This window comes from Drosophila willistoni (assembly GCF_018902025.1).
Source record: "Drosophila willistoni isolate 14030-0811.24 chromosome 2L unlocalized genomic scaffold, UCI_dwil_1.1 Seg168, whole genome shotgun sequence".
In the NCBI taxonomy this organism is placed as follows: domain Eukaryota; kingdom Metazoa; phylum Arthropoda; class Insecta; order Diptera; family Drosophilidae; genus Drosophila; species Drosophila willistoni.
In genome coordinates, this window is record NW_025814047.1 from 1205622 (window position 1) to 1229178 (window position 23557).

Genomic DNA, 23557 nt, shown 5'->3' on the forward strand with positions numbered 1-23557 from the left:
TAACCAACCTGCCTAATTTATGGAATTGGCACTAAAAATGTAATGTTAATTTTGTATATCGACATATCTAACATTTCTTCTTATTATATAAGCTTTCTAAATGTTGTTCGACCAAAGCCTTAGTAAGTATAATTTCAGAGACATTTCTATATGAAGATCATTTTAGGTGAATCCAAATAGTGTCTTTTTAAGAGTCTTTTTACAGCTCTTTGAAAGAGCGGGACCCGTAGAATCTAATAATCCTGCTATAATGATTACAGACTGCAGCTTTCACTGACTTTATAACTAATAATGAGTCGTACTCACCCTACTACTTTAAGTTCCATATAAAATGAATTACCTTTTCCATCTAACATTTTTGAGCGGGCTTAAGAATCCTCGGAAATTCGTTGAAAAAAACTTTATTTAGTTCGTTACGAAAGTACTTACTAAGTACTAGTAAAATAATCAAATATATAGTAGTTTTCATTCATATTTATTGATTCCATCATACGCATGTTTCGTAATACAATATTTGCATATATTTATGACTTAAAATAAATAAATGGTGTGTGCTTAATTTTCTTTTTTTTTTTGTTTTCTTTTGTTAGTTTTATATAATAATTTCTCATTTTATAATGTTTCTTTTCATCTTGTTACCTACGTGACTTCCCAACTAGATGGGAAAGGGCGAAGAACTGTTAGCATTTACTCATTAATGGATTGAATAGTTATAATTTATATTTATATGTATATTTAGTTATAGGAATTGCCTTGGAGTTCTCTATTTAGAATCTAAGGCAATCTTTTAACTTAAAATGTAATAAGCTTTTTGTGTTTTTTTTTTAGGTTGTGAATGGGAGAAGGTGGGGTTCTTTTGGGGAGGACTGAAGGTTTTGGGGTAAAGTGGTAAAGTGTGGAGAACTAAAAACAATTTACAAATTAATTACATATCAACTATTGCGGGAACTAAAAAGTGTGCTAAAATTCTAAATTAAATGCTAGTGTTATTTCTGTTTTCTATTTTTCTGTTTTTTTGTAACTTTCCAACACTTAAACACTAGTGAAAAGGTGCCGCGGCCCTGCCAATTCGATTCGAAATACACAATATTCATCTTTAAATGCATTTTACTTGCTTCGGTTAGTTGAGTTAATATTTGTTTTCATTCTTTTCTGTTTCATTAATAAGTTGTCTTCAATTTTATATGTTTTATATGTATGTATGTAAATGTGTGTGTGTGTATATATTTTTTGTATTTTGCAATAAAATCAGCCTTAGTTATTATAATAATAACTGTTTGCTGTCAAATACATACATATAGTTCGTATATGTATAATAATATTTGATGTTGTGGGTTCAGGATGGGGTATTTTGCCTAATGCGGTAATATTTTCCATTAAGCGTTGGTAAATTTTCATTCGAGAATTCGTTCTCTTTTCAATAGTTTGTTTTTCTCATTTTTCAATCTTTTTTCGTTTTGTCTAGCAAGTGAAATTTTTCAGTTTTCTTTTTTGGTTGTTGTTGTTGTAGTCGTTCTAAAAAACAATTATACAAAAAACTTGTTTAAAAGTAAAAATCTGTAAATTTTACTAGCAAAAATTTACGTTTTTGTTTTTTTTTTTTTTGGGTTCTCTTCATTGTCAGATTATTCTATAAAATTTTCCGCATTATTAATATATTCATATTAAGTATATGTATATTTAAAAACTGTTTTTAGATTTTTATAGTATTATTCAAATAGTTTTTAATGTATTATTTATTTAGTTTATTAACTGTTGTTTATCATTTTTAACTTGACTCGAAAATTCGGCTAAATGCTCAAATTCAATAATTATTGTTACGTGGTGCAATTTCTCTCTCTCTGTTTTCTCTCTCGTTCGTTTATTTATTAATTTATTGTTGTTTATTATTAGTTGTTTTGCATTTGAAATGTATTATGTTTTTGTGCATATTAGTTAGTTACGAATAATGCTTCGATTGATTGTGAGACTGTGTTTGATTAATGGATGGATACTGAAGAAATGCACTTGAAATAAACTCTCTACCTGGGCCCTGCGTCGCCTTTTCAATATTTTCATTTAACGATTACGAATTACGCGAAATTGGCGAAAAAATCAAATATATGCATATAGAGTTAGTTAATAATAGTGAATAATTATAATAATAATAATAATAATAATAATAATAGTACATAATGATAATAATAATAATTGTCGATTAATGTTAAACTTTAAATGAATGTTCTTATTGTGGTTGTTGTTATTGTGCAGCTCGAAAACAGACTAAAAAGATATTGAAAACACGATAAGAATTCACTTCTTAGGTGTTTTATTTCTTTTCAGTTTGTTTTCAATCGTGTTTTAACTAAAGATATTGCATAAATCTCTGCTCCTTCATAAATTTATATCACACGCAATAAATACATAGGTATACATATATATATTTATATATATACTACAGAATACATATAAACACACACACAAGTATAGTGGTTTGTGTGTGTGTATTTGCATTAAATAGATATTGATAAAAATAAAAGTAATTATATGGGGTAATTGTAATTCTTTTCTCTCTTTTTGCTTTTTCCCTCTTTGAACTTGAAAGTTGTTTTTTCTTTTTTCTCTTTCGTTTTCTGTTAATATTATGCTATGCTGAATTATGCAACAATGTATATATATTTTCTTGTTTTTGTTTTGTTATTTATGTTTAAATTTGCTAAATGTTTTTGTTTCTTTTGTTGTTGTATTTCTTTTTCTTTTTCAAGTGCGCGCAGCTATTCGTTGTGAATGGCAATGACTGTTGAGAACTAACACTATGTATGTATATTTTAAACGATTTAACGACGATTTGGCAAATGGTTTCTAGATTTCCTTCTCTCACTTATGTATGTAGATATCTCCGATTCATTCCGATCGCTTAATGCAATCTATGGTGATTGGCCTTGGGCATGGCACCCACAATTCGCACACGGCCCAATGTGCCAACGGCTCCAGCCCCAGCACCGCCAGACAAACGTTGATGGAGCTGTTGTTGCTGTTGCTGCTGAAGATGTTGCTGTTGAAGATGTTGCTGTTGATGATGCTGTTGCTGCTGCTGATGTTGTTGTTGTTGCTGCTGCTGTTGGGCTTGCAGCTGCAACAGTTGCTGATGGCGTTGTTTCTGTTGCAATTGCTGCTGCTGTTGGGTATGCGTATATTGGGCCGGCATATGCGGCTGTGGCGCGTGCTGGGCATCATTACAATCGCAGAATTGTGGCGGCGGTGCCAGAACAATATTCTCAGTGCACAATTGCAAATTGTTGTTGCCCGGCTGCGCCACAGTCGCTCCACCAGCACCAGGACCAGTAGCAGCAACAGCAACAGCACCGGCAACAGCGCCAGATGGCACAGCCACCAATTGGCCGCTGGGCAACATGCCCACAATATGCGTGGCCATCTGTTGTTGCTGTGATTGCTGCTGCTGCAGCTGCTGCTGTTGCTGTTGCTGCTGCTGCTGCTGCTCACCATCGCTGTCGTTTTCGAGTGGAGGCGGCAATTGCATCAGCGATACGGCCGGATTGCGGGTTACACCCCGCTGCATGGCAATGGCCGCCGCTTGTTTGCGTGTTAGCGAATTGTGTCGTTGGAATGCCTTTGCAGGAGGCGATGGACTAAGTTCCCCATCATCATCCTCCAAGTCGGAACGTTGCTCCAACTCGGAGTCGTGGCCACTGCCGGCTTTGTGCAGTTGTTGCTGCTGCTTGGCCACCAGAGCGGCCGTATTGCTGGCTCCTCCGGCAGCTGCTGCCTTGGCTTTAAGGATTTGTTGCAAATGTTGCTGATGGGCCAGTTGTTGCTGCTGTTGCTGCAATATCTGTTGTTGGGTGGCTATTAGCTTTTGATTTGGATTCAATTGTTGTTGCTGCTGTTGTTGTTGTTGTTGCATTTGTAATTGCTGCTGATGATGATGGACATTGGGTATACGTCCCAAGACCTGGGGACTCAACACTGATTGACTCTGATTGGGCAATGCTTTGAGATTGCTCTGGACTGGTTTTGAGCTCAGTTGTTGCTGCTGTTGCTGGATAACTGGAGCATGTTGCTGCTGTACAAGTTGCTTAACAGTCAGCGTGGTTGTTGATGTGGCTACTGCTGCTGCTGCTGCTGCTGCTAGTGGTGTGTTTGTTGTGTTGTTGTTGTGATTGGTGGTGTTGTTGACATTGTTATTGATTGGCAATGAGGATTTGGTAGCAGCCGCCTCATAGGCAGCCGCCGCATTGGCCACATTAATGCTATGATTACTATTGTTCATTGTCACCGGAGCATTACCACCACCTATGCTTATTGTGGTTTTGGCCATGGGTTTGGTGGTGGTGGTTACCTGGACCGCAGCTGGATGATGATCTGGTATGGTCTTCGGCTCTTCGACAATGGTGACTGATGGCTTTTTCTTGATGGTATCAGTGGGTTTGCTGGCCATGCCGGAGGCCAGTAAATGTTCCTGATCACTGCTAACACCCGAGCTGCTGTTATCGCACTCATCTTCCGGGGGTTGCAGCAGTTGTGGCTGCTGTTCCACATCATCCTTCTTGGGATTGAAGCCATTGGGTGAAGATTTCGAGGTCTTTAGATTACTTCGAATGCGTTGAATTTCCTCAACGGACAAGGAATGCGATATCGAAGCACTGCCCGAATTCGAGCTGCTGCCACTGAAAGCAAAAGAGATTGGCTTAAACAGGATTCACCGATAGAAAGTATACCTCTTACCTGGCCTGACTATTGCCGCTGGTCTCTGGCACATCGAAGAGGGCAATTTTCTCATTTAACTTGGTATTCCGTGCCACAAGAATGGAATTCTCATCCTCCCCATCGGATTCGCTGCAACTGTAGTCCGGCTCGGGTATGGGTGGAGCTGAACCACTGGAGGCGACGGCGACGCTGGAACCATTTTGAACTGGAGCCGATGGTGCTGGTGGGGCTGGTGCTGGCGGCGGTGGTGCTGGAGGCGACTGTGGAGCCGGTTGCTGCTGCTGTTGCTGAATCGGAGCCTGCGGCTGTGGTTGCTGTTGAACTTGAGGCGCCGCGTAATGCGAGGCAAGTGGAGTGGGGGCAGCTCGTATCTGAGTGGGAGCAGCATACTGACTAATTGTTGGATGCTGCTGCGGCTGCTGCTGCTGCTGGGGGTGGGCATTAGTTGGCACTTCGGACAGATTCTTATCCTGTCCCTGACGCAATTTCCAGGCCATCACGTTGCGCAGTTCCTGCGGTGATGCATAGATTTTGGCATTGGCCGAGGGATTGAAACTGCTCTGGACTCCATCAATGGCCGCCGAGGTGACGGCATCGTTCTCGGTGCGCTTCTTTAGTTTCTGCTGCAACGAGATGGTGCTCTCGTATTCGGAGACACTGCTTCGTGTCTCCACCTTGACGACTTGGCCAACTGGAGGAGGCGGCGGTGGATGATTCGGAGGTGGTAGGATTGCTCCGGGTCCAGCAGCTTTGCCGTCCACCAAATTGAGGCGCTGCAGTGAAGCATGCAACGTGGCCACATCGTCCTGCGAGTGATGACCTTTGCCCACAGCTTGCCAAATGGATGACGAAGAGCCATGCAGTTGAGCTCCATGCAGATCAGGGGTCGAATGGAAACGTTTGAGATCACGTCCACCGCCTCCCACACCGCCTGCGCCTGCCCCACCCACTGTGGGCGTGGCCACGGGCTTGCCACGCAATGTGCCGCTACCGTGCTTACTCCTGGCGGCCTTGCGCTTCATTTCCGCCACACTGCCATAGACCAGGGGACCAGCAGTCCTCATCGGCGATCCATTTGTGGCTGGCGGAGTAGCCGCTCCACTGTCCGTGCCCGACTGGAAGCGTGAGCTGGTCATCATGGTGGCATAACGATTGGCATTCGAGGCATTGCCCTCGCCCTGCTGTCGCTGGAAGAGCTCCTCTAGCTCAGCAGCCGTAATCCGACTCGAGGTGGGTCGTGCCTTAATGCTGGCCGTGCGCAATTGAACTGGAGTGCCAGGTCCTCCACTGGCTTGCTGATGATTCGGCGTCGGCGTGGCAATGGATTCCACCGAGTTGGATTTGGTGTGGGGCACATCATCCTGATCCTTTTCGCCCCCGTTCTCGAGACCAGCCACCATGGACTTGGCCCTAGCACGACCCACACTCAGTGTCGTCTTGGGATCACGACGCGGTGGCATCGGCGCCATACGAACACTGCCTCCTGCAGAGGAGGCACCACTACCACCATTGAGATGACTTCCCGCCATTTTGCGTGGCAATGTGGCGCACTGACGATGAGAACTTTGCGGTGTACTCGGACCACTGGACAAATGCTGACTGCCACCTGCACCTCTGGCTCCTCCTACTCCTGTGGCAGCTGCTGCTCCACCACCACTGGGCAGATATTGAGCCGTAGCCTGCATCTGATGTGGGAATTGTGGTGAAATCACTGTCATATTGACCAGAGCACCCGCCGAGCGAATCATCTCCACCACTTGTTCATGGGAAGCAGCGCTGACATCCTCCCCGTTAATGGTCAGCAGAAAGTCACCTGGTTTCAGGCCAGCCATATCGGCCACACCCCCGGGATCCACATCATCTAGATATTGCAATGCCGGAAAACGTTCCGATGGACGCAACTGCATCAACTGGGAGCTAGCCTTGGCTCCGCGCAAAATGAAGCCAAAGCCGCGCTTGGCGCGATGAAGGACCACCGAACGTGGAGCATTGTAGGCGCTAATTCCCCCCAAGGGATGAAGGAGAAAAAGAGAAAGTGATTGTAATTGGGGCAACTGTCAAATGCATCCGATGGTAGGAAACTCACCTCTTTTTGATGCGTGGAGCTGTGGCGCTGCTATATTGCCCAATGGAATTGTGGTTATTGACGATTAAATCGTTTCCAACTCCTCCATTGTTTGAGAGTTGATGTGGCTGCTGCTGCTGCTGCTGTTGTTGACAGGAACCATTACTGGTCATGGACAATGAGGGCGATTGATGTGGTTGCTGGAGCAAAGTGCTCGAACTGCCCGAATGTCCGCCCAAACTCAATTGCGGTGATCCCTGGTAGGAAGAAGACGAGGCCTGCTGCTGCTGGACGCCCGCTACCGACTGTTGATGGGCCACCGGCATTCCCGTGCTGGCAGTCATCACATTTGTAATGTGCTTCTGCCTCAAATTCACCTCCTGCACACAATCGGCGGGAAAGAAGCCCGATTGATTGGTGCCTCGAACATAACCCTCGAGCAGACCGCAATCGGTGCTGCCCACCACTTCGATGACATCGCCAGGCTGGAGACGTATATGGCCGACAGTTTGGCCGGCATAAGGCTCCATGCATACAACCGTAGTGCTGGGATGACCAATGGAACAGGCAGCCGAATCTGAATTGGTGCCAACGCCCGATGAGTCACTGATAATGTCGCTGGTATCGCCCAGGGATTTGTCTGTTGACGGGTTGAGGAGGAGATTTGAATAAAAAATAAAACTACAGAGAGGATGATCCTTAATTTATTTGTGGTGAACACAAGAGAGTGGGTGGACGAAGTGGGAGTACATGCAAAGGAACACTGAGTGGCAAAGGCAAAAGCGAATGCAAAATGAATTGAGGATATGGACAAACCAGAGAACGAATCTCTCTCGCAACGAAACAGAAAGGATTTCTTTCCCCATCGATTGGTGGAGAATGTCGGGATATCTCTTCTTAAACAAATCATGCATAAATCTAAGACTAACATGCTTAACATTTTAATTTATATACTTAACCTGTGACTGAGTTGATATTTATGTACAAGTAGGGACGAGAATTATACTTAAAACTAACTTAAACTGACTGTTTAAAAAAAAAAACACATGTAAATAATAATTTAACTTAAAAACCAAAATATGCAAATCAAATTGGAAATTGAGTGAGTTGGTGGTGATTATTCTCTTTACCTGTCACAATGCTGATGTCATCCTCATGCGAACGATGTCCCGATGAGCCCTCGGATAGACTCGAACTGGCCGAACTGTAGGCACCTAACATGTGCTCCGAGGGACAAGGCGACGGCGGTCCATGCAGATGCTGTAGATGCGGCTGTTGGTGCTGCTGGTGGTGCATCAGATGGTGATGATGATGATGTTGTTGTTGTTGCATTTGGGGATGCAGGGCAAGATGATGGGGAGGCATCATCATTAGATTGCCGCCACCATTGGCAATGCCATTTGTGACCACCGTCTGAGCACCACCAAGAGCACCGCCAGACGCAGCTAACATAGCAACATTAGATGAACCATTGGCACTTAGCCAGCCAATGCCCGAACGACGCTTGGGATTGTAGCGAGGTGGTCCGCGGAAGGGTACTGTAGTGTAAGAGGAGGATGTAGGACGCTTTTAACTGTAGTAACTGCATGTGTGTGTAAGTGTGGGTGGAATGTGTGGGTGTGGGTTAAGGGGAATGCGTTCTTCTGTCGGGGTCAAATGTTGGTTGGTTGGTCTGTATCTGATACCATCTGGATTTGTTCCAAGTGAACTGGCCCTCTGTACTACGCTCTACTCAATCTTTTTTTCTGTTTTTGCTTTGTTCTTGATAAATCAAAACGAACCAACACACAAAAGCTCTATAATTAATAACCCTAAACCCAAGCTAGATGTATATGTAGATATATATGTTTATGTATATATAGTAATATTCGTTAGCACCGATTTCACTTTAGTTAATACACACTTTACTTACTCTTTCGCACACTTACTTACTGCCCACATCGATATATATATTGGCCCAGTATACAAAAAGCAACAAAAGAAAAGGCAAAACTAACAAAAAAACACGAAACATTCTAAAAATGCTCGCTACATACAAGGAGTAAAAGGATATACATATATATATATGACAGAGAGATGAAGACAGAAAGATACATTTATATAAAGAGAGAGAAAGAGAGACAAGAAAATATATGTGGATGCAACATGGACCCCAAAGTGAAGCAATATGGTCCATGTTTTTATTTTTGGAACAATCAATACCGAGTACATGGAAAAAATGTTTAACTAAAAATAAAATGTGTTTACATATATGATGATAGAAATATGAGATTCCGGGAAACAAAAAAAACCTCCAATCGGAAAAATTGAACAAGCCAAATACAAAAATGCCAACAAAAAAGTTTATGCCACAAAATACATACCAAAAAAACACCAGGAAAAAAAGGAATGGTCTTTGACCATTAGAGAGAACATGTGATAAATAACGTTAAGGTATTTTAACTAATATATTATACACTATTTTGGTTTTTTGGGGAAAGAACCATATGGTATGTATGATATGGAGATTATATATAATATAAAGAAGGAAAGACGAAAAAAGAAGGAGCCCAATGATTCTTGTGTCAAATGGGTAAACAGAATTGATTTATGGAACAGTATGGACACTTGGGAATGAAGATTCAATGAATTTGATTGCTGCTTATTAAGAATGTACGTCACCAAAATGGAATTCGATGTATCCGTATTTGGATTTTTATTGGATTGGTCGATACGAACATTCGGCTATCCCTGACTAAACTAATAGGCAGTTGTGGTTAAATAAAATTCTAGGTAATCATAATAAACATATATCTATCCGAGGAAATATCCAAAGTATATATATAGTTATTAAAAAAAACCACTGGTCAACTAATTAAGAGCAAAATATTTAAAGTTAAAAATCAGATTGTAAATAGATTGAGTAGAGAGGAGAGAGAGCTTTATATCATGATAAAGAGATAAATCGAAAGAGATACAGTTTATATATGTATAGAGAACCAATTACAGTAGACGCTCGCAAATTATTATGAAAACTATAATTTATAAAATTTAGGTGTTGTTCCTACTCGTTTAAAAATTGACTGCTTTTACTTGAAGAATCTTTAGAGAAACTCTTGATATTAACCCTAAAAAGAAAATCTTAATAAAATAATGCTATGTATTTGCCTAAAGTCTTACACAAATTAATAAGTTCAGCTTTACATTGACAATTATTTTATACTTAAGCAAAGTGCATTTAAGATTTATCAGTAGAAAATGGATGGGCTTAAACTATTTCGGTAGCTTGTAGTAATTAATTCTGATCGTTCTGGTGTCATTCAAATTCGCAGTTTTTAATCCAAAACGTATCTTTCATTGACAACACAGTCATAGTCCGTTTGATTTCATAGGCAAAGGTACTTCGTTAGTTTGTCCTTAACAATATCATGTTTAAGAGATGCACTTAACAATACTCTGGATTTGAAACGAAAATCTTCTTATTCACTTATCCAAAATGACTATAAGTAATATCGTTTTTAAACTCTATATTAGGTTTTTAATCCTTAAGAACACGCAGTATCAAAAAAATATTCATCAAATCTGCTTGGCATTGCCAATCTCTTTTCGATTAATTTAGTTGTAATTCTCTACAAGTTTAAGCATTGGTGGCTTTTCTATTGCCATTTGTGCTTACTGAAATAGCTATAGAGACAACCTGCTCGCTTTTTGTGTACTGCCTTTGAAATAATGTTCTTTTGAAGACTGAATTGAAAGTTTTCACTTAAATTTTCTCAAAAAAAAATATGCTGGTATTTATTTGAGACAAAATGTTGTTTAATTTTTTTGTTGCCTTAAAAAAGACTATAAAACGCTGATTTATAAACACTTAAGACCTACATCCATGTCTGCTTTCCTAGAACACTTTTATCAAGCTTTTCCAGGAACTCTTCATTCGTTTCTAAGAATAAATTTATCACAGTTGAAAACCTATCAAAAATCGAAAAATATTTTGAAGCAGAGAGAGGTTTATTTGATCTTGAATAACCTAGTAGAGGCTTTCCTGTCGTTAAATAAAGAACACTTCAATATTAAATTCAAGTTTAAACTTCTACGAAATTCGAATTGCTAATATTTCTAATTTGTAAGCGTCAAGTGTACTGTATTAACTTTAAATTATAATAAGAACAAACGGAATATACAATGTATACGAATATTTACGAATATTGTTTGTAGAGATGAGTATACGATTGAGTGAGTTTCGGTAATGAGTGTGTAAAGATAATGTCAAATGTCGAGTACAGGTCAAGGATGATTTCGGTTGGCGATTGATGATAATGATGAAGATGATATTGAATTTGGCTCTAGATGTACTTACCAATATCTTCCGATTTGTAATTCTCAATAATTTCAGCTAATTCCAAGTTACCAGCTATGACAGCAACCTAGAGAAATGAAAATTAACATTAGTTAATGTCCAATTCTTGTCAATATTGTCGACTAACTACAAGCAAGACTACCGACTACAATACTTAAGATAAATACTAGTAAATACTCTACAAATTAAGACTACATAAAATTTCCATTTATTTTTGTTTTTGGTCTAAAGTTTACCTGATAGGGAGTTTGGTTGGCAAAATTCTGGGCGCCACGTTGTGCGCCACGAAAGAGAAGCATTCTAGCACAAGCCTCTTGGTTGTTAACAGCGCAAACATGCAACGGGGTATTACCGGACGCATTGCGTCCATCCATATCAGCACCGTAGAACAACAAGTGTTCCAGATGCTGAACCAGGCCATGACGACAGGCCTGGAGCCAGAGAGCCCAATAGACCCAGTTTATAGAGTTGGTTAAAAAGCGTTTTGTTTTTTGTTTTGTTTTGTTTGGTTTTAGACAAGGTTAGATAGAAATAGTTCAATAGTTCGGAGAAAGAAAGAAAAAGAGAGAGAGAGAGTAGATTCAAAATTAGCAATTTCATTTGGTTTTCTTTTCTTTGGTGGCCATAAAAAGAGCCAACACCAGTTAATCTAAATTCTATGGGACAAATGGTTCTATCTAAAGCCAAGATCCCTTTTGATGGACCGTCACCAACTCACCTGATGAACCTCGTTCCAGCCTTGTGTATCCTGTATGCCCAATGTGGCATGATCATGCAGCAAACTTTCTGTAATTTTCGCCTCACATTTGCGGGTTATCGAGATATATAGAGGCGTTATGCCACGCCCATCACGATAATTAGGTGAAGCACCCAACTCAAGCAGAGTGCTAAAAATAAAAGGCATTAATATTGGCAAAAGCTCAAAGTAAGACTTGATTTCGAAATCTACCTGACTGCCTCTAGGGAATCGTGTTCGACTGCTCGATGCAGAGCTGTGGTTCCATCTTTTGTTCTATAATCCAACAGAGCTCCACCATTGACCAGGGCAATGAGCAGTTTATTTGGCTTCTTGGCACCCGTTGCCACACTAAGCGGAGTCTCCCCACTCTCTGAGCAATGGAAATTCGGATCCAAACCTTTGGCACACATTTTGGCAATCTTCTCCACTTGACCCCCATTGATGCATTCGAGAAAGCGTCGGAGATTGGCCCTCGTATGCAAAGCCTTCAACTGACGTTCATCTAGAGTTAGCATTTTGTAAACGCGACGTTTGTACTTGAGCTGGAAAATTAGAAAAATGTCAAAATGTCGTCGATTTTGGCAGTCGAACCGACTGATTCGATGTCAACACTCACCTCGAGATAGCCCACTGGTCCATTGAATGGATAGTCACCCAGACGTCGTTCCTCATCTAGAAATTTGCCAGCCTTGCCATTGGAGGGTGGTGCAAAGAGACCATAGTTGAAGCTCTCCTTGAGTTCCTGCAAAAGTAAATGAGACATCAGTTGTGACGGTGTCGTGCTCAAGTTGTGCAAAAAGTACAAAAGACTTCCGGTTTCGCTCTAAAGAGCGCCATCTAGCGTCAACCAAACGAACGTACGAACGACTTATTTCATTCATAATTCACCATTTGCCTTTTAAGTGGCAAATTTCATGCTTTTTTTAATTAAACAAAAAATGTTCTATGTTCACTAACAAGGATATCCCTTGGCAAGAGTGGGTAAGGGAAGAGCGCAGGGCGTCATAAAGGGAGGAGTTCCATGTGTTGGTCTCAAGTGTATAACTGGCGATGGTGACATTGCATTAATTATGCACAGAACCCAAGTATGTTGTGTGCGTGCACACATATGGGTTGCGCCCTTAAGTAGGCAATGCTTTCACATCATCGTAACGAGAGCCAAATGTTGCCATTAAAACGAGCAGTTAATCATAATCATAGGCGACTAGTTCATCCATATGCAAATGATCCATAAAGAGGACGAGTTTTCTATTTAAAGGCATTTTCCATCAATAGAAAATATGTACATAAGTATATGTATTCTAATAGCTAACCACATATTAAACCCCAATACTTTCTTTCTATTCTTAGACATAACATACCCCAGTTGGCTCGACGACTTGCATACTTTATTTCCATAAGTGGGCTGGATCGAGGACTTATTTGATGGACAAACCTTTTGCCCTACTAATGCAGGGTAGCGACAGCCCTTTCAGTTAAGTGGGATGGGAAACCACCACCACCAACACCCTCCAGGGGCATGTATATATTTCCAACGTAACAAACTAATGTGTTCTTTCACCCACTGTAACTTCCTACTTCTTGTCGACCTTCCCACTCCGCCACTCGAATGCTGCTACCGTTTCTGCTTCCGCCGACACGTTAACTGCTATGCGCCAAATGGGTTTTATGGCGGCGACTCACTGTCACCCCAAACTCCTCTCCAAACTCCTCCCCCCTTGCCATGCCTGCCCCCGCTTTGGGGTGATTTTCTTGCCATCGCTTTTAGCCAACTTGGTCATGCACATGCAAATTGCAGACACGTCGCTGCCCTAGACCCCGGAATTCAGATTTAGATTTTGGATTTAACTTTGGGATGAAAGTTTTGGGTTCATGTGCAGGTTGTAAGTATGAGGTAGGGGAGTGGAGAGAGGGGAGATTGGGGTGCAGAGCCTCGTCTTTTGAGATTGCTTAAAGTCATAGTTGTTTGCGCAAATTGCATTTTTATGAGTTTTGATTTCGATTATTCAATCCGTAAGAATATACGAGACTCTATGTATTCGAAGGGTGACGGCCCGGCCCTGGACGTGTCTGACTTTCTGCCCTGGTCTGGTCCTGGTCCTGATCCTGGCAAGCTGCTAAAAAGTAATTTAGAACTTGGAGCATTGGAAACAGTGTTTTTGCTCATTTTCGTTTCCCTTTTTGCGTTTTATATTTGTGCAGCCATAAATTTCTGTGTATGTGTGTGTGTGCAACAAAGTGGGGCATGCGGAATGTGTATTCGACATATTTGGTTGTTTAGTGGTTGCTATGATGAAGAGGGCGCAGAGTGGTGGAGAGCGGAGTGGGTGTGGCTTTGCCGCATTGTTCATAAATTACAGGCAAAGCAAACTATTATATCCTTACTTTTTATGTCTCCTATGGAGGGATGAGTAATCAATTCAATGAAAACAGTTTGAGAGTCACACCCGCATCAGTAGTTTGACAGGCCGGCAAGTGTGTGAGAGAAAACCAACCAAGATCAAGTATATATATACAGTCAAGTAAATGTCAATGTGAAAAGCACTTGGCCCCCCGTCAAAATGAGCAACTTCCTGTTCCAATAAGATGAATAATAAGAAGACAAACGACAACTACAACTACAACAAGAACAACAACATCGACAATGGGCATCATTGATATATTGTTAAACAGTAGTTTGTTGTTGGTGTCGTTGTTGTTGTTGCTGCTGCTGTTGTTGCTGCATTTGTTGATTGAAAGCTAACTCATAGGTAAACATAAACACAGTTTCAGCAAAAAGTAAATACCCGAAGCGGTCTAAACTGAACTAACTAAGTGGGTCGCCTTTAACTCCGTTCCATTGGCCATCTGTTGCAAGTTGTTTTTGCTTTAGTTGTTGTTGCTGTTGTTGTTGTCTCTAGTTGTGGCTAGTCGTAATCTCATTCTATTGCCAGCAATTAGAGTCGCATTTTGCAGTTAAAGTCACGGATTGGCTTGAAGCTTGTTGTGGTGCTTTTTGGCCGGCATTTTACATTTATGGTCTCATTAGTGTCAACAATTTTTTTTTTTGAGCATTATTTTTATAGTTTATAAAACTTTTGCCATACAACTTTTTTGGGGTCCTCACTCTCCTTCGCTATGGTCAAGCTTCATTTAAAGACCATAAACCATAACCATCCAATATTCACTTGGACCTGTCTCTTTTTGTTGGCTTATTTTTAAAAGATGCCAAATAATTTAAAAAAATCTTAAATTTAATGGAAATCAATAAACTTTTTAAGATTTCACTACGATGATAAATAACACTAAAACTACGGTCACTAAAAGATTAAGTTTAGTTAATAATCTCTTTTAAATTATATATCTATTTAGGATTTACCATGTCGAATTTTTAAACTTTTTAATATTTAAATGAATTTGATTCATTTAAATTTGATTGCATTTAACACTTTTGTAATGTTTTCTTTTCACTTTTCAATGATTTATTTTTTTATGAATAAGTCCCTAAAAGGTTTTTGAAAAATTAGATTTGATTTATGAAATTATTATAGACTTTTCAGTGATGTGATAACGCTTAAAAAGGAATGCAAATCTACTAACGTGTTTTTCTCGAAGCACTGTTGCCAATCCAAAGTTATAATTGACCGCTTAACTTGAAAATTGGTGTGAAAATTCTTTATAAATCTCTTTAAACCATGAAACTCGATTGACTTGAGTCTTGAAAGTTTTGTTTTTAATCTTGAATAGCCCTTCAAGCACAATATTATTGAAATGCGTGACTAAGTTTTAGTCCAAAGTTAGTTAAAAGTCTTCAAATCACAAATAAATTAAAATTAGAGTATAGAGAAATGATGATAACAATTTGTTTGGCAAATTCACTTTTCAAGGCAATCCCCTTGTCGCCTTCAACTTTTAATTAGAACAAATATTTACTCAAATGTTTCTTTGTTTTTTTGTCTTTTTTTTCTGGCACAAAACTCACAATCAGCCGCCTTGGGTTTTGTCTCGAGTTCGAAAACACAAATTTTTCCATTGTGTCTAACACATTTTATTGCCCGTGCCGCCGCGTTCCTTTTTTCACTGGAGGAGGGAGACCATTTTGGATCGAATTCTGCTTCTCAAGTTGCAAGAAGAAGCTTCAACATCAATTTATGTAATCTGGCAACACACTCCGCCAACTTGAGCTGCACTCCCCAAGCCCAAACCCAAGCTCAAGCCCAGCCCAGCCCAGTCAAGCCAAGCCAAGCAAGATCGCCCAGTCACATCATCTTATAAATTTTGCCTGATGCCGAGTCTGAGATGTGGATGTGGCTGTGGATGCGGCTGCTGATGCCTGTGGTTAACCACAAAAGCCTGGACTTGAATTGGAAGTTCTCTCGAAGGCGAACAATGCGCAGTCGTCGCAAACTTGAACTCAAAGAGAATTGAAAACTGGTTTCCATCCAAGTTGTTTGTTGGCGGCGCTTTAAATGACTTTTTATGTTCGATTTTGGTTTTTGCCCCTTTTGCCCCTTTTATTTTTTTTATATATTTTGCTTGGGCGCGCATTCTTGGCCAGGGTTTGAACTTGGCAGGCCAAAGTTTTTCACTGTGTGTGTGTGTGTGTGTGTGTGTGCGTGTATTTGCGGGGGAAGGTTTGGTGACTGGTGACTTGTGGGGGCACACACATTAATTTATGCGTACATTGGCTTTCTGCTCCGATTGAACTGGATTGTTGTAATTAATTAAAGGTTGATTGCATTTTCGGGGGGTGCAAACTTGATCTTCTTTAGCATCTCCATCTCCTGTATCTTGCTGTATGCTGGGTGTGTGTATATGCATTTAGTAAGGTGATCTCCTCCTGCTCCTGCTCCACCTCCTCCCTTTTTAGGGTCAATGACGTGAACGTGTTGTTTGCCGCCTGAAGCTGGAGACAAGCTGCTCCGCTTCAAAGTCAACGCCATTCAAACAAGAACAAGAAAAGAGATCCCCATACCAAAAACCCATTTCAACCCATCCCATCCCAAACCATCCTTTAGTTGACTAGACTCTTCTGCTGCTGCTGTTGCAGAAAAGAAAAAACCAAACTAGTTTCGTTTCTCTAGATTTTTCGTGGGCAACAGCGATGTTCTTGTCATGCCCATGCCCACCTACAGGAATCACAAAGCAGAATCTTTTCAAGCTACAAAAAAAAAAGAAACAAAAAAAAGAAAAACGAAGAGAGAAGAAAGTGTTGAAGACTTCGTTTGGGCCGCTGTTTCCCGTGTTGCTGCTGACTAAACATTTATCATCAAAGTGGTAAGTGCATTGAACTCCCTCTTGACTATGACTGAAAATTTATTTGCTATGAGGGGGGCGTGGCGGCAGCCCCATCAGAGCCATAAGCCATTCATATTTTTACACTTTGCTGCATTTAGACAGCGACGAGGAAGAGCACGAGTAGACAAACCAGAGGGCTAAAGGACATTGACAGCCGCCAACGTGGAAAGGTGAACTAAAAATTGCAGAAAAATAGTTGCAGGATGTGGATGGATAGATGGATATATATATGTATGTATGTATGGACATGCCTGTATGTGAGGCATGTGGACATAAGCTTTTCTTCTTCTTCACCAACTGAATGCAGGTGACAGGCATTTGCAATAAAACAGCAACGAGAGGGACGAAGAGGAAGACGGTGGTATGCTGCAAGTGGAAGAGAAAGGAGATAGCTTCAGCCAGACCTTTCAGAGATTAACTGTTGACAATGTTGCATGGAATTCTTTGCTTGAGCTGCTTAAAAAAAAATCCAAACAAGAAGGACACAACGAGGGAGGTGTGGCAGATAAAGCATGACAATGATGTTCCTTCACTCTGTCTCTCTCGCGCTCCGTTTAGCTGCAGTCATGATTCACGTACTTAGATCTAAGTGACAGACATACTATTTACGAAAGGTATCTCTAATGGACTTGAAAAGGAACTACAAGACATAGAAAAATGCCATAAATGCCTGAGAGTATATCAATCCTTAAAAAGTTGATTGATTTCTCACCTTGCACTTGGACTTTTCGTTTTTTATTCCCAGGATATGCCGCATTTCGGTTAGTCAATGCAGTTTTTGCCTAAACAAACTTTTCGGTTTGGGCTTACTTCCCAGACGACGACACACAGAGAACAACACACTGAAAGAAAAATCAATATTTACATAGACACACAAACCTAAGTCGCCGCCACCGGAGAAGCAATACAAAAATAAACAAAGCTAAGGCAGACATTAGAACAAAACAAAAACAAAAACCCTCAAAACAAGAGACTATATACGATTATGACTGTCAAACTGTAGAGGAAGGGAGAGAGTAAGATAGAAAGAAAATGTTTTACAAATTTGTCGAGTCTAGGCCCAAGTTCTACAAACTGGCGACAAATGCTGCCCATTTGAATGAGAATGAGCTAGAGATGTGGTGGGAGATGGAAATGGTAATGGAAAAAGGGGATGGTAGCCAGGGTAAAGTTTGCATAACCAGAAAGGGACGAAGGGGGCAAAGAAGACTCTGACTTCCAAGGTATGTCTGGTCGTCGTCGTCGACGTCGTTGCCTTTGCCGTGGGGTTAAAGAACCGTTGAAATGCTTTCAGCATTTTTCATATTCATAACCGAAGAAACAGGGCAGAGAAGGGACTAAGAGAAAGAGAAAAAGAAATATGCATGAAAGGGAGAAGCAGAAAGACGCCATGGACGCATTGCAAACAACAAACAAACAACAAACAGCAATAAACATGAATGAAAGATCATCCCAATGTCATCACGCAATTTGAATACTCTTTTATTACAAATGGAAACAAGATCGATCAAAATTCGACCTCTTTTCTATTCTTGATCCAGTGGCAAACGGTCAAGCCTAAACTACTTGAGAATCACAAGTGAAGTGGGTTACAAGCGCAATTTTCAAAATAAATGATTTTGAATACCTTTGGAAAGTGTATTCTTGCACCTGTTTGCCCCAAAATCGTTCACACTTCTCCCCACTTGGTTTAACGTAAGTTAAGGGTGGATATGTCACCAGATGGAATCCCCAGCTGGTTTAACAACATTTACAGCTTACCATGGCGCATTCATCTTCAGAGAGCTGAGCCCAGTGAAAGGCAGTAGTGCTACGAATTGACTTTCCAACTTCCTTCGTTTCTATGTCAAAGTCATTGGCTGTTCCATCATTGGTCGCCGCTTCAGTCGATGTGGAACAATAAAATGCAGCACTAAACGGACACGACACACGACAATGTCCACAATTCAAATCGACTGGTCGTGTCTAGAGTTTCTCACTCGCATGTCCGCTAATCGATTTGATGCCAAACGTGCGCCGATCACTGGTCACAATCGGCCAAGCCAACGCTATCCAATCGATCTGCCAATGGCTACTTCTATCTGCCATTTCAAGATTTGTTCTAGCCAATTTCTTGACTTGGCTTTCTACCGTTCATTCGATCGTTCGCTTGTTGTATTGCCCCTCTAGGTGTAATTTGTGTCAGAAAACAACTGGACAATAACTGCTGAACTCTCCCTCTCACCATAAACAGCAGCACGACGTTTGATTCTTAATACTTGCTACTTAAATTAATTATGATAAACCTCATTTCTAATCCCCTCCGCAGGGCATAAACAAGTAACAATCCTCTTAAAAATGGAATGAAAATTAAACATTTCTGTTAATGGAAAACTGCTAAAATATATTTTCCAGAAAGAGAAAGATCTAAAAGACCAATACTCCAAACTAGATTAACCATTTAACCTGATTAACAAAACCCTTTGGCTTGAATTCACCAAGGCCCACTGACCCGTTACGCCTCTTTCACAAAGTTTGATAGCCACAAGCTGCTTTGCCTTAAAGCCTTTCGCTCAAATCAATGCAACGCCCCGCCATGTGCCAATAGACAAACAAACAAACAAACAAACAGAGAGAGAGACAAATATAGCGGTCAGGCGGGCAGTCAGGCAGGCAGGCAAACAAACTTCCGTCTCAATGCACCTCAACACGTTGCCTGACCCACATAGACCCACCACTCCAACAACAACAACAACAGCAACTAGTTGGACTTGGATATTCGCTCGCGGACTTGGTCAGCTCATCATACATATAAGTATATATATACAAAAAAAAAAGTGCCACAGGAAACTAAACGAATGAGTAGAAAGCGCAGAGACGAAGATCAGCAATCTGCAATTACATGTCACCAAGACAACAATTAAGGTGGCAATGAGGCAGTTCCAGCACCACCAGAAGCAGCAGCCCTTGGGGGGCAGGGAGCCAAAGCTCGGATTGCTATGGCAATTGATTGAACAAAACGACCTCCTCTGGTGGTGTCGAATGACAATGAGCGGACGAGAAGCTCCATCAACTTGGCCATGGACTGTTGCTTATTATGTGCAATTGTTGACGCAGGGGATTGGCCTCTCTGATGGAAATAAATTGCGTATACGCAATGTGTATGCCATTATTAGAGGGAAATGTAAATGATTTCCACAAATGCAAGGCATTTCAATATGGCAACGGTTCTATGCATAAACAATGCAATTTTAGTGCTCTGGCGTAGTTTGCAGTTTGCAGTTTCTTTTTTTTTTTACACAATCTTTGCTCAGGTGTGAAAAATTCGTAAAAATATTTTTATAGATAGACATGGCATGGCTGCTGCCGTTGCCGTTGATAAAAGGCAGCTGGCTACCTCCCCCTGAAACCACCCACCCACCCACTTAACCACTGATTGGTGGAGTGGGGAGAGAGCAGCTGCAACTGTCAACTAGTATTAACATTTTTCCTCTTCAGTAAGTAGTCATAGTCACAGTCATAGTAGTAGTGGGTACAGTAGAGCCACAAGCTTCACATGATGACGATTCTTTTGGTTATATTCATTATTCTGTTTTTTTTTCTTCCTTCTCGTAGGCAGATTGCCTCAATTTGTTGCAAATTTGTAGTGCACAACTTAACGGTAAAATACTAGTCATAGAAGAGGTAAGTAGAAGGGTGCCCCCAAAAGGTAAAAACAAGTTGAAATTCTGTACAAAAATTTATGCAGTCAGCTGCAGCAAAGTTGTTCTTGCTTAGGAAAGAAGGAAACTGACCGCAGACCATATTTGATGACAACGGAACGTGCTCTCGCAACTAGGCATTAGCTTGTGTCCCACTCACCAAGTGCTCCTAGATGCCGTTCTCCCGTTTACCCCCACATCATCATCATCATCATCATCATGATCATCATCATTTCGCTTCCCAACCAACAATTGATGGAGTGGAAATGGGAGTAAGAGGGTTTTCTTTTTTCTGTGGTCAGATCTTTTAGTGGAATTGGCCCTTTTTTTCTCTTTTGGCGTGCGGAAAAGACCAAAGAAAATTAGAAATTATTAACTGAAAACTAGGTCAAATTGGTTACACTCTGCTGACGATGACGACGTTGGTGGATATCTAGAGAAGGATCAAATCGATGTGCCATAGGATAGAGGTTAGTTTAGTTGGTTTTAATTTTTCGACTATCATTTGGCCATCGACAAAAACACACACTGCAGCCAGCAGCAGCAGCTGTGAGCCTAGGCCACACTAGGCATTTGGCAGGCAATGCACGAAATATCACAGCTCGTAAATCGATGGCTATGCCAGCTGCTAGATTCCCCCAAGAGACAGGCGACACTAGCTATCCCCCCTTCCACCTCATCACACCTCTTCTCCAATGCGAGGCTTTTGTTTTTGGGCGTCGTCAGGCGCGCGAATTATGCCACCCAAAGACCCAAAATGAAATGCGGCTCGAAATCTTTGTGAATTGGATTGGTTTTTTTTTTTTTTCTTTTTTGCTTTGCTCCTTCTCGTCTCTTATTTTGTTTCTGCCAAATTGGTTGGTCGGCTTGCTTGAGATGCAATTGCAGCAGCCGCAATGTTCGGCCTCTAGTGGCACTTTGGAGCCTGCACGTGCGGCATATCAAAAAACGAGTTTCTACTCTTTGTTGTTGTTTTTTCTTTGAAGGGGGGAGCTACTTCAATTTGCCAAATGGCAACTAAAAAGATAACTGAACCACCATACCGCACAATACACCGCTCCATGCTGAAGGACATTTGGTGTCTGAGCAAATGAGCTAGAAATATTGTGAAAATGCGCAGAAAACTAAGCTAAGAACCGGCCAAAAAAAAAAAAAAAACACAACGCAAATTGCGGGCATACTTTGACTATACTACAAACTAAAAGGTAAGAAAGGTGACTACAAGACAAAGCCAACTACGAGATACCCTTGGGAAAATATATGCGAAACAATATTTTGGAAAGGAAAAGAGTTTTTCCTGCACTTCCATCCTGAGAAGTCTTAAATAACTTGTTTGCCATAAAAACCTTCTATTATTTTGCAAATTCCTAACAACTCTTTGTTTCTCATATTTTCCACCTCTCTAACATCTATTTGCTCTAATTCCAATGAAGAGTATCTTGGAAAACAGTCTTCTCACAAAAAGAAAGGTTCAACATGGCTAAAACTCAAGAAAATTTGTATCTAAATCTTTGTGGCTTGTTTGGCTTCCAGGCTAAATTGTTGCTATAGTTGTTTGTTGTAGGTTGTTGTTGTTGACCAAAGTCAATTTTTGCATCCAATGAACTCGAGAGATTCTTTCTCTCTCTCCCTCTCTATTTCTCTGCAATCTGCTGTTGTCGTAGCCCTTTCCCTCAACTCATGTCACTTCCCCTTGAAGCTTGTCTTGGACGCTTGCATTTTGGCCTGAAGCATTTTTGCTTAGCGTTAGAACTTTGTGCCACGCCCACAAAATTGCTAGCATACTTACGAAGAGTAAAGCCCTCAGAAGCAAAACAGAGTGCTTTCCGCCTCCTGCTCACCCCATCCTCTTTATTTGGTGTCACTTGGTACTTTGGCACAGAGTTTAAATAGCTCAAGTGGCGAACAGATGGTGCAGAAGGAGGGGCGGAACGGCAAAGGGCACACATACATACTCAAAACTCAACTGCATTGCGTGCAGCACTCAACCTGGCCATGGGGGGGCCCATGACTCCACCTTCCACTTTGCAACAGTTATGGTTATGTATATGTGTCTCTTCGTTCAACCTTCTACTCTCCCCTTCCCTATGTTTGTGTCCGCCTTGAAGTGTTTTCTGATGCAGCTGCTGCATTTTGACACTTTTCAAACTGGACCTGATGGGTGCTTCAAGTGTGTGTGCGAGTGTATATTCGTGTCTGTGTATGTGATTTGAATGGCCCACCAATTGCAATTGCAAGATTGAGATACTTTAACCAGTGTCAGACATCCCGCAGTTAGCTTAGTCCAGACTTTATACTCACTCATCCACAAGATGTGGCAATAATGGATGAACTATGAATCTTACCTGCAAATGAAAAGAAATGAAAAATCATTATTTAACATGATAATACAACAAAAGATGCCCGCACAATTTCCCTTCACAAAACTACATTTTCATTATGTCATATGACGAAAATAATGCTGGTCTCCCTCCCACCCTCACACACTACGACACAATAGATCATCATCATCATCATCATAAACATAATGATTATATATATTATATATATCCGTTGCTAAAACAAGTGAAGAAGCTTTAGCTTTAGCACCCGCTTCTACACTTGACAATTTACACAAACATTTATTTAAATATAAAACAACAAAAATTTTAAACAAATTGACGCAAACTAATGTACTCACACACACACACACACACAGACACATCGAAAGGGGCGAGGGAGGCAAGAGAAGGTTCTGTGTTCATCCCATGGCA

At 40.9% G+C, this 23557-nt stretch overlaps 1 protein-coding gene and 1 long non-coding RNA gene across 4 annotated transcripts in view; one reads left to right on the top strand and one right to left on the bottom strand.

Annotated features, from left to right (window-relative positions):
• Positions 1-2690: 2690 nt before the first annotated feature.
• Positions 2691-23557, bottom strand: part of LOC6643227 (SH3 and multiple ankyrin repeat domains protein 1) — a 40437-nt gene continuing 19570 nt past the window's right edge. For 2 of the 3 annotated variants that reach the window (XM_047009717.1, XM_047009718.1), the window contains 9 exons: positions 12464-12589; positions 12058-12389; positions 11827-11995; positions 11345-11539; positions 11109-11175; positions 7903-8310; positions 6794-7412; positions 4726-6705; positions 2691-4667 (listed from right to left, as the gene is read on the bottom strand). In XM_047009717.1, coding sequence (XP_046865673.1) covers positions 2897-4667; positions 4726-6705; positions 6794-7412; positions 7903-8310; positions 11109-11175; positions 11345-11539; positions 11827-11995; positions 12058-12389; positions 12464-12589 — 5667 coding nt within the window. In that variant the 3' untranslated portion in view covers positions 2691-2896. The remainder of the gene's footprint in view (positions 4668-4725; positions 6706-6793; positions 7413-7902; positions 8311-11108; positions 11176-11344; positions 11540-11826; positions 11996-12057; positions 12390-12463; positions 12590-23557) is intronic. The other variant, XM_047009719.1, reaches the window with a different exon arrangement.
• Positions 16955-17485, top strand: LOC124459916. The gene is made up of 3 exons (XR_006953868.1): positions 16955-17103; positions 17223-17359; positions 17432-17485. It is a non-coding gene; the product is annotated as an uncharacterized LOC124459916 (long non-coding RNA).